The sequence below is a fragment of the Saccostrea echinata genome, unplaced genomic scaffold, assembly GCF_033153115.1.
Source record: "Saccostrea echinata isolate AGI-Se365-2 ecotype Australia unplaced genomic scaffold, CSIRO_AGI_Sech_v1 ptg000025l, whole genome shotgun sequence".
Lineage (NCBI taxonomy): Eukaryota > Metazoa > Mollusca > Bivalvia > Ostreida > Ostreidae > Saccostrea > Saccostrea echinata.
In genome coordinates, this window is record NW_026889774.1 from 15,162,969 (window position 1) to 15,175,454 (window position 12,486).

The window sequence follows — 12,486 nt, forward strand, 5'->3', positions numbered from 1 at the left end:
AAATCAGTTATTGTATTAAAAATCGTTAGAAAGTACTAAATCTTAAATGAATATCTAAAATATCCCATATGCTATACTATTTATTGAAAATACACTTTCGTCAAAATTTTTTAATGAAATGATTTTTTATGTACCTTAAGTGAAATAATATATTAGAAAACTTAATCAGGTTATTCCAATTTTCATTGCAAAGAACCAGTATATTCATATTCATATAATTGTTTACTTCACGTAGCAAATTCGAACGAAAATGGCTACTGGGTGCCATCCGGTAGGTTACTATTTTTAGATAAAATGGCGTTAACTGGAATAGCTACGATAATGATGGTCGCATGTTAGGCTTTTTAAATCGTTTTAAAGATTAAGATCATATTACATGTATAAAGGAACCTGTTCAATTCGTCTCCAGAGGAAAATGGACGAAACATCATTTGTTTTAAAACTTTCTTTGAAATATCAATTGCAAGAAATTGAAAAATCTTTATTTTTATGAAATATTTAGCTCCTGAGTTACACTCTTTAAAATTTCCCGAAAAATTTCATTATTGTACAAACTTTCTTAACACTGTATATACGTATTGATTTGTAAGTCATGTGATTGCTATAACTCGTTTGCTACTACTTTGCTTTTTTTTCAGGTGAATATAAACAAAACTTGTGTCCAGTTTCCTCACCAAGTTGTGAGTTGTGTCCACTGAGACTACCCTCTTGTGTGGGTAAATCTGATGGAAACCAAAGTTTTATAGGCCATCTTTGGGAACCCTTGTACATCACTTGTTATAAAAACAGGACAATCAAGATTGCCAAATGTCCTCATGGATATTTCCATCCATTTAACAACGTTTGTCAAATAAAAATCGGACATGGTATGCCATTTTGCCATGTGACTGTATATACATGTAAAAACTGTCTGCACAGTTAAGATTTGCTAATCAAATAACATTTCAATGGTCATTACTTCTTTTCTAGATGGTGCTCCGAACTATTGTAAAACACATCCATTTGCTGTTGTGGCCAAAGAGGACAACTGTGCCCAATATTATAATTGTTCACTTCCTGCCAAACGATTTGCAAGCAATCAAATACAAGAATGTACTTATCCTCATTTGTTTTCAAGAACAACTTTGAAATGTGAAACATTTACCTCAGTGGCCTGTGATAACAGACTGGAACCGCAGGCCCCTTGTAAGTTTGTCTCAAAATGAACTGAACTTTACTATTAAAGATATAGAGGATTAGTTTTACTATTCTGAAAACCCGGCAAAAGAAGTTGGAAAAACTGATATGTTTTATTCACTTGATGTTATTATGTGATCATACTGTATCTGTTTATCATCTTTTGATGTTCATGTTCGGTTATGAAATACAACACAGCCTGTTGAGGGTTCTGAACAAGACGTTATTATTGCCAGATCAATCAATCAGTCAATCAAAACCCTGCAATATTAACAATATTAACATTAGTAAATATAAGCAAAATAATAATAATAATAATAAAATGATTGTCAAGAGAGATAATTCCCTATGAATACAAAATATCTATATTTCTCCACAATTAAAGAACATTAAAGCTTGTCGTTAAACTTTACAATGAGTATTATCTTAATGTATTTTAACATTATAAATACTAAATAAGCATAAAATCACAATTAGAATAGATGTGTATCTGCGAGTAATAATACTGCATATATATACAATGTATAGAGTTTCATAGTGATCTGTAAATTAAAGGTGCTTGGACACAGATTTTAAGTAAATATTTTCTCAAATTTTCGGTATAATATCATGACTTATATGTTTTTATAGCATTTCACATGGAAATAAAATAAAAAACTTATTTTATCTGGAAATTATTGAAACTACAAATTTCGGGACGCGTTTGATTGACACATCTATGCACTTTCACAAAGTATACTTTATCCATAATACTTAAGAAAAGTAGAAATTTTGTTGTGCATTAATGAAAAATATTAAACTATAATCCAGAAAATAAGGAGTAGAAATGTGAGAAAGCAAAACCAACTCACCAGTATTGTCAGTCCGTGCTCAGTGATGTGTGCAGCGTTTAACAAATTGAACACACCCGTGAAACGTAAACTGTTTCTGTAAACAGGGCACGAGCTCTGTTATTGTTAATGTTTACGTTTCTCCGGGTGTGTATGATCACATGGTTTTGCTTTCTTACATTTCTACTCTGAATTTTCTGGATTATAGTTTGAATACATTTCATTAATACACAACAAAAAATTACTTTTCTTAAGTATTAAGGATAAAGTTTGCTTTATGAAAGTGCTACGATGTATCAATCAAACGCGTCCCGAAATTTGTAGTTTCAATAATTTACAGATAAAAGTACGTTTTTAATTATATTTTTGTTTGAAATGCTATAGCAACATATAAGTCATGATATTATACCGAAAACTTGAGAAAATTTTAACTTCAATTCTGTGTCCAAGCACCTTTAAATGTCTTCTTAATCCTACACACCAGATCATAAAATATATTGCCTGAAAAATATAAAGCAATGTGATCTTTCTATTTACATCATACAATAAAATATCATTCACACTCATTAACTAATTGGAAATTTAATTGAAATATTGGACGCATATTCATATCAGTAATAAGTTATCAACTTATCAGAAGGAGAGGAAAATTCAGTCTCTATCAAAACATATATGTCAGACAATTACATCTAAACTAACCAAGCTTTAGACAAAGAAGGTCAAGAAAAACAAGAATCTTTTGGTGGGGAAAACATTAACCAACTCCCAAGTAAAATACAATGTAAAACACCAATGAAATTAAAAGAAACATTCAACATTAGATTTGGATATAATTAATTATATAAGGCCATTTTTTTTCTATATCCGTAGTACACCTATTGATAGACCATGGGTGAATACACACAAAAAGGTTTATATATAAACTGAATAATTACATCATTCAATGTGCATTTCTCAATCAGATAAATATAACATATGGCGCTTTTCAAACATGAACATAAAGTATACATGCATGCAAAGAAAAAAAAATTGTATCTGCTATACATTCACCTGGTATAAACTTGGAAACTGGTCGAAAGACCACGCTTTATTTACATATACCTTGCACTATAGGTACACGTGTATATATTTATAGTCAACATAAGAAAAATCTATTTTGCAGATTTATTGTTCTCTGAAATGTTTCTTGTAGGTGAATATAATCAAAATAAGTGTGGTCCACTAGATCCCTCCTGTCAACCCTGTCCGGAGAGACTGCCCAGTTGTGTTGGAATTCCTGATGGTTTTCAGCCAGTGACCGGACACAGATGGACAGACAGATACATAGAGTGTCAAATGAATCGGACAATCAGGATCTGTAATTGTTCCCCAGGATGGGTCTTCAATCCCTTTACTGGTGCTTGTGTACAATATGTTATGCAGAGTAAGCATTTAAGTTTCTTAACTTTAAATGATTCTTTAAAATTAGTTCACAGATTAAATTAAGTGTTTAAAATGCTATAAATTATTAAACGTAGCTTTCATTTTCAGGCTATTTACTGCTATCTGCTCCCATCAGTTGTCATGTTTTGTTAATGAAACTTTGATGCGTCAAATTTCTTTTCTTAAATGAATGAGTCATATTCAACCATTTGTTTCAAAGCATTTTGGATGAAGGAGACGAAAAATATGCCTTGTGTGACCTCATGTGAGTTTCAAAAACCATGAAATTCATGAAGTCTGCAAAATAAAAAATTCTATTTTTTGACATCTAGTACTCAAACTTTAATTTTAATGAACATGTAGTTTCTACAAAAATGTAATCATGATCCGTGGGACAATACTCTTTGCTCAAGATAAGGCTAAGTAGGTCAGATATTAAAAATATTTTACACTCTTAAAATCCTTCTTAAGTTACATTTTGACATCTAGCAGACAAATTGTTTACAAGATGTAAGATGCTTACATATGTAAGTAAAATAATTGAAAGAAGTCATCTTTATACAGCAAACGTGTAAAATTACCTGCGTGTGGTGGTGGTGGTGGGGGGGGGGGCGCTCTCTTTAAGTTTCCGATGAAAATTGTTCACCAAAAATAACAATAAAATTAATGTATAAAATGTTCCTTGATTGTATGTGACATTTGATAAGCCAGCTGACATGCATGGATTTCACTGTAGAGATAGAAGAGTTACGTTTCGAATTTCGTTTTTTGGTTTGTGTGTGAGGGTGTGTGTGGGGGGGGGGGGGGGAGGAGGGGTCCTCGAGCCTCTATGCTCTTGGAATGCTAATTATGAAATATTTTTTAGTTCTTCTTTGTTGCACTTGCATCTGATTCATGTAGCTAGAAGGCACGAGATGATTTTGATTCGTTTTTCAAATAACTCTAAACCTTGTTGTGATTTTAGACCTTGAGCATTTATCCGCAAACCCTTATATGTGGGTCTCGTTAATCCATTTTGTTTTAGTGTGGGTAACATTTCAAGATTTCGGAAATCTATGTTGTGTTGACAACCTAAGATTTTCCCCTGATAAGTCAACTGTGGGGCTAAAAAATACCTGATGGAGTGAATATAGTTATGCGTAATTTTTTTTGTCACATTATGAAAAGCTGCTTTTAATGCCCCATCGCCAATTGTGTACTGGTCCATTTTTGCTTTTTGGTCAAGTGAATAATAATAATAATAATAATAATAATAATAGTTCCAATGTTTTCTTTCTCTTAGCAGCTTCAGTTTGATTTTCAACGATTTCTTTTTAATTCCTCATCAGTTATTCTTTTTCTGGGGGTGTTCGCTGTTTATGGATCTCGTTTGTTTGATTGTTTGTTGTTTAACGTCCCTCTCGAGAATTTTTACCCATATGGAGACGCCACCACTTGCCGGTGGAGGGCTGCAAATGTATACCTTTACTCGGCACTTAGGGCCATTGAGCAGTGAGGGATATTTTTCGTGCCAACACCTACTGCGACACGAGACCTTGGTTTATACGGTCTCATTCGAAGGACCGGTCTCCACGACCCGCAGTGGATTCGAACCCGCGTCGTAAGGATCGGCTCCTTACTTCGTGACTCTAGAACAGACACTCTAACCATTGCGCCACGCGGGCGACTTTGGATCTCTTAAGCACAAACTAACCGCTTTTGATTTTAGACATAAGAATTCAAGTATTGCCATGTAATTCCTCTGAGATTTAGAAAGAAAATGATTCGATCAAAGTGAAAACAGCCAACCATTACGATTCAAGCGTAATTTTTATGCTTTGTCATTAGTTCAGAGGTGTTCTTAGTAACCATTCAAGATATCTTGTTCAAACTTTCAGCGATTACAGTATAGTGTTTGTAGAGGTGCAGGAATGCTTTTTTTTTATTATTAAAGCACAGAGGCGACGAAGCTTGGTAGGATTCGAAAATATGGCTCAGAAATATCTCGCAAAATTTGACACGTTTAAAAACATAAATAACGAGTATATAATAGTATGGTATTAGGGGCACTTACATGATTTACCGATATACAATCAACACATGATGGGAGGTAGAAAGACATAACTACATTGTAAACTTAAAATACCTTATTCTTGAAGGCTAATATCTCCTTTCAATCTCATTCTATGAAGGTATCAAATTAGGAAGAAAAATTCTTTTCATTCAAGAACCCCAAAGTGAAATTATTTTTTGTTATTGATATTTGAAGATTAGTTTTATTTTAAAATTAATCTTCATATTCTCTTTTAAAAATGTACACAATCACACTCCTAAAGCAAATGTTCAATTGTTTCTTCTTCCACCTGGGGAATCAAAGTCTTACATAGTAATATATAGAAAAAAAATCTTTAATAATCTTCTTCTCAAGAACAGGAAAGCCTTGTTTATTCATATTGATACGGAAGCATTCTCAACTAGTGTAGAAATGATGACCCCGCGGGTAGGGGTGGCCAACAATGTGGAAGTTTAACATAGGAATACATGTATATAGGAAAAAATCTTCTCAAGAACAGCAAAGCAATGTGTTTAGTCATGTTGATATGGAAGCATTATCAGGTGGTGTACATGTAGATTCAAGTTTGTTCAAATGATGACCCTCGGGGGTAGGGTGGGGCCACAATGGGGGGATCAAAGTTTTACATAGGAATATATAGGAAAAGACTTTATAAATCTTCTTCTTAAGAGTAGCAAAGCCATGATTAGTCATTTTGAATTGGAAGCATCCTCAGTTAGTGTAAATTCAATTTTGTTTAAATGATGATCCCCGGGGGTTGGGAGGGGCTAGAATGGGGAATCAAAGTTTTACTTATATAAGAAAAAGTCCTCTTCTCAAGAACAAGAAAGCCATGATTAGTCATTTTGATAAGGAAGCATCCTTAGATAGTGTGGATTCAAGTTTGATCAAATGATGACCCCCGGAAGTAGGGAGGGGTCACAATGGGAGATCAAATTTTTACAAAGGAATGTTTAGTAAAGAAAATCTTTAAAAGTCTTCTGCTCAAGAACAGCAAAGCCATTTGTAATATTGTTATGGAAGCATCCTCAGGTAGTTTAAAATTCATCCCCCTCCCCCATGTAAACTTTTCAATACTAAAGTGATTTAATTTGTGCTTTTTCCTAGTCAATGTGTTCAGGTGAACGTATGGCCCATTGGCCTCTTGTCTTTATTATTTTTCCTATTTTTAAAATGAAAATGATTTTTCAGCTGTTTGATAGGGTTCTCCGATTTTTTAAAACTTTGAAAAATACACGAGCGCAAGTAGGTACATTTTTCTCTTTCGGTTGGTCATTGCATTTTATATAAATTTACCTATGTGTGAAAGGAGAAAATTGAACCTCAATGCTCTCAATTCATGTGATTAAAAGCCTTCAAAAAATCCAAAAGGCCTTACCCATTGTAAACGACTGTTATTTAATTGGCGTGAACTCGCATGGCCCTTCGTAACCTTACTCACCTGTCCAGATGAATACGCTTAACATTCCACGTGGTATACATTCTTCTCCCATGTTGTCGACATTACTTGTCAGCAAAATCATCGCAATTTTCGTTTCGTTTAAGAGGGTAGGTAATAAATCTATAGCTGTAATTGTTTGTTATGATAAAAAAAAAGGTTATCTACTTAAAACTACATACCTGTATTTTGAAAATTGATTGATTGCTTGAGGTGTTCAACTCAATACTGAATACATATCATATGTGCTTTGATTCTAGACTCGTACATGTAAACATTGTCACGTGATATGAAAATTGACATGCATTTCCCTCTACTATACTAAGTCCCACCAATTCTTTTTCATCTTTATTCTTTATTCATAAAACAACAAATGGTCACAAACTAGGACGAATTTTGCTGTTACAGGGTCTAAAAAATCAACGATAATGCAGTATTTCATATAATTATAAGGTATTTAAAAAAAAATATGTATTTTTTACGACTGAGCAAAGACACTTGTTTCGGTAATATTGTTTTTAACCCATAGTATAATAATAACACAAGGTATCCAGCTCCGAATTATATATGGGTTAAAAATTTAATACCGAAACAAGTGTCTGTGCATTGCATTGTACAATGATTGGCAAATCATGTTTGTATTTGGTTGAATGACTTGTTCTCTTTACTGAGTTTGTGTCTGGGTTGAATTTCAGATAATGTGTTGGACTATTGTCAGTACCATCCAACAGACATAATACCTGACCCCATCAACTGTGCTATGTATGTGAATTGTTCCACAGGCAGGACAAGGTATGGAGATTACAAACTTGAATGTTCCTATCCTCAACTATTTGATGTATCTTCGGGAAGGTGTAGGAATTTTGATACAGTTAACTGTAAAGGGAGAAGGATCCCTGTTGAACCATGTGACTATGAGCAGAACATATGTCTCCTGGGAGATAACTCCTGTAAACCTTGTCCAGAGAGATTCCCAAGCTGCGTTGGATTGATAGATGGTTTCAATCCTGATCCCAGATCTCTGTGGACGGGCAACTACATCAGATGTTTCCACAACAGAACAGTGGCTGTGGAGACTTGTCCAAGTGGATATTTTAATGTCAGAACAAGACAATGTTCAGAGTTTGTCAACCCAGGTAAGAAATTTTCATTTCATTATGCCCCACAGTAAAAAGTAAAACTTGGATATAATGAATTAAGTCCTGAGGACCTGTGGATTTACTTCATTATATCATTATTATTTATAACTCTGTTCCGAATTCACAAATATGTAGTGAATTGGCAAGATACCACGTTTTCCTTCTTATGACTACCAAATCCCATGGATATGTAGAAAGCAGTTTTTTAAAAAGGCATTGATAAAAAAAAATATGGGTTATATCCTTCAAAAATTCAAAATAATTTCCTGGACGCCCTGTGCCTTCCTCAGGACAAAGAAAAAAGTTAAGAAGTCATAAAATCAAAGGAAATAGAAAAACAAAAACGGCTAGCACTACTACTAAACTACCAAACACTATTTATAAACAATGTTACATGTTGAATTTGAATTTTATAATCAGTTGTGAAGAAATAAATCCGGACCGCTATGAAATACGTCCGGTCTGTCGGGTGTACTCTGGTGAAGTTGGATTGAAAAATGATTTCAATCCTGATCCCAGATCTCTGTGGACGGGCAACTACATCAGATGTTTCCACAACAGAACAGTGGCTGTGGATACTTGTCCAAGTGGACATTTTAATGTCAGAACAGAGTATCATTGTATCCGCGAAATCGGGTATAGGCGTCATAATCACCTTATAAAACCTAAAGAATGGGATGGCGCATTTTGCCGAGTCAACTTTCACCTAGATACAAATGTTATCTAAAGGTATCACTAGCCAAGTAAGGATCTGGAAGTCTTAATTAATGTGCATATGACAACAAACACCCAAGGAGCTTAGTACAATTCATGATCTGCACCTAAACAGGTATTCGTTCTGCTTTATATATTTTATGATGTTAAAAGTATTTGCAACTTCTTCAAGTTCATACCCAAAACAACAGAACTGTCAAATATCGCAAGTCGGGATTTTTTTGTATTTTCACATCAATGCGACAAACATGAACAATTTGTAAGTAACACAAATTGTATGGAAACACATTTCACATACAAAATAATGTCAGGAGACTGTCTATAGTATCCAATTATGCGTCATTAACTGCTTTTACATTCATCTTGTGCCTAAAATCAAATTTATTACAAAATGTAAACTATTTAATGGTTAAAGTGTTTCAAATTACAGCTTAAAGCCAATATAATGCGTACATACGTATTGTTTTGGGGGTTGGGGGTGTCGTGAGTTGATTTTTTTTTTTTGGTCATTTATACATATTTGTAGAATAGCATTCTTTACATATATCTTGTATCAGTACATTTGCTTTACAAACAGAGAATGACAAATAAAGCTAATTTCCAGAAATTATAAAAAGGCGACATAATCTTTCTTCTTTTTTTGAATTATTAAAATTTCCTCTGGATAAAACGTGCCTCCAACGTTTTAGCAAAGACAATGATGTTCTCAGCAACACAGATTGTGAGAGAAAATAACTGTTGATCGTTTAATTTCGATGAGTCGGCAACAATTTTTCGGCGACTTATTTGGGAAAAAAATTGCATAAGATGATTTTGGTCCTTTTTCTGATCAATGTACAGATGTATTTATTACTTTTATAATCTTTTTTCTGTCTTGTATTAACTCCCCTAAAATCTACATTATTGTAGTGAAATTGCATAGGTAAATAAATTCCCTATGACCTTTCACCCTGACCTCATACAGTGCAGGGAACTAATTTTATTACATAAACCAGCATCAGCATAAGCATTAGTAGCATCAGGATCGAGCTAGCATCAGCATCAGCATTTAAAAAACAGCATTACCAGGATCAGCATCAGCAAGCAAAGGATAAAACCAGCATTGACCTACATAAAATCAGCATTATCCTACTAGCATCAGAAAATCAATGAGTTTTAATTCAGTAAAAAATTAAAAAAGAAAGAAAGAATATTGGTTAAAGTATTCACATTATTAATACATAGTGAGATATTCTGATCAAATAACTGTAAAAGGCACTTTTATTGCTTTAAACGGCAATGCTGAAATTCATTATGTACTTCCGGTAGCAAGATGCTACTTCCGGTAGCATTGACCTAATTATAAAACAGCATCAGGATAAGGATTACTAGCATTCAAATCAGCAAGCAAAGGAAGCATTCAAATCAGCATCGATGCTGTAACAAAATTAGTTTCCTGCACTGTAGCCATCCACCCGTGCCGGCACGTTTCCCACATCAATCGAGTTTTACATGTATCAGCCAACTCTTTCACCACGTTGTTTACCTGCTTTGTTGTATGTTGCATGTACCCGTGTTTATTCAACGTGTTAACCTGGGTGTTCGTCGGCACCTCATACTAAGGTAGGCGACATTATAGTAAAATCCTCTATTTTACTACATTGGCGTCGCCGGTAAATCAGTGCGGGGGATAATGTATTTTGTATTTAATTTTGTATAAAATTCACGTGTGAGTTGCTACTCGTGAATAGAAACACGGGTTGAAATATTTTCTAATATTTCGAATTTAGTCAATTTGGAATATTAGGAAACTGTTGTTAACAGGTGTGATATTTACCGTTAGTTGCAAAGTTCCAACAATTTGACTAGTTTGCTATGTTATTTTGTCACTCGTAAGTTGTATTTACCTTGAATTTAGTTGTGTTAAAAACTAGTATTAATTGTAACGGGGACCGTTACAGATGTTCCCCAAACGCTCCCCAACTTCCTTTTGGTGTCTTATTCCCTGTAAGCTTCATAAAATAAGGCAATCAAGTATATTGGGGTTTTTTTTACGCATTATACGCGCGAACAGGGGCATGCATGTACAAAATTACCATGTCAACTTGTCTACACATTCAATACATCTTTATATTCAAATTTAAATAAAAGATGAAAAAAAAATCCGCTATATTAAGTATATCTGTATTTTACGCATTGCACGCGCGCGCACGTGCATGCATGTCCATGATGACCGTGTCATCTTGTCAACACTATTATTATATCAACATAATTTGAGTATCAAAGCATTTCATCAAAAAGTATAAAAGTTACAGCTATATCAAGTATATTGGTCATTTCATATTGCATGCGCGCGCACGTGCATGCATATGCATATTGATAATGTCATTTTGTCTACATTTATAATATGTCTATATATTCTGAGTATCGAAGCATTACATTAAAAAATGTAAAAGTTATGGTTATATCAAATATATTGATAATTTTACTCATTGCACGCGTACGCACGTGCATGCATGTGTGCGCTGACCATGTCATCTTGTCTACACATCTAATATATCTTTATATTCTGAGTTTCAAAGCAATTTATCAAAAAATTGTAGTTAAGTGTATATAAATTGTATTGGTGATTTCAATCATTGCGCACGCGCACACGTGCATGCATGTGCATGCTGACCATGTCATCTTGTCTACACTATTAATATATCCTTATATTCTGAGTATCGAAGTCTTTCATCATAAGATATAAAAGTTTTGGCTATATCAAGTATATTGGTCATTTTACTCATTGCACGCGCACTCAAGTGCATGCAAGTGCATGCATGTGTGCGCTGATCATGTCATCTTGTGTACACTTTTAATATATATTAATATTCTGAGTTTCAAAGTAATTCATCAAAAAATGTAAAAGTTAAGTCTATATCAATTGATTGGTTATTTCAATCATTGCGCATGCGCACACGTGCATGCATATGTATTTTGACCATGTCATCTTGTCTACACTATTAATATATCCTGATATCCTGAGTATCAAAGCAATTCATCAAAAGATGTGAAAGTTATGGCTATATCAAGTATATTTGTCATTTTACTGATTGCACGCGCACTCACGTGCACGCGCGTGCATGCATGTGTGCGCTGATCAAGTCTTCTTGTCTACACTTCTAATATGTATTTATATTATGAGTTTCAAAGTAATTCATCAAAAAATGTTAAGTCTATATCAATGGTATTGGTTATTTCAATCAATGCGCGCACGTGCATGCATGTGCATACTGACCATGTCATCTTTTCTACACTATTAATATATCCTTATATTCTGAGTATCAAAGTATTTTATCAAAAGATATGAAAGTTATGGCTATATTACAAAGTATATTTGTCATTTTACTCATTGCACGCGCACGCACGTGCATGCACGTTCGCGCAAAATGACCTTCGTTCCGCAAATCTTCATAACACTCCTATTAACCCTAAAAAGGTTTCACCTCAATCGGATGTGTAGTTTCGGAGATCACTCACGGACAAAAAAGTACCCAGGAAGAAAAATAATAATAATAATAAGTAGAAACTCATTGCGAGCAATGAGAGGTCTTCCGTCCAATTCTGAAAATAAAAACGAAAATTCAAGCTTAAAAAGTGATAAAAGAAATTCAGACATCCTGGAGATTTAACCCTGGTCGTCAGCGTGAAAATCCAACGTGCTAACCATTAACCATTCACCTTTTTGCATCA

The 12,486-nt window shown here is 33.9% G+C and overlaps 1 protein-coding gene across 1 annotated transcript in view; it reads left to right on the forward strand.

The window, feature by feature from the left end:
• LOC133192915 (uncharacterized) overlaps positions 1-12,486 on the forward strand; it is an 804,603-nt gene that overhangs the window by 257,036 nt on the left and 535,081 nt on the right. Inside the window, 4 exon segments of the mRNA XM_061328921.1 lie at positions 639-866; positions 970-1,185; positions 3,199-3,429; positions 7,615-8,055. Of these exon segments, the coding sequence (XP_061184905.1) occupies positions 639-866; positions 970-1,185; positions 3,199-3,429; positions 7,615-8,055 (1,116 nt within the window).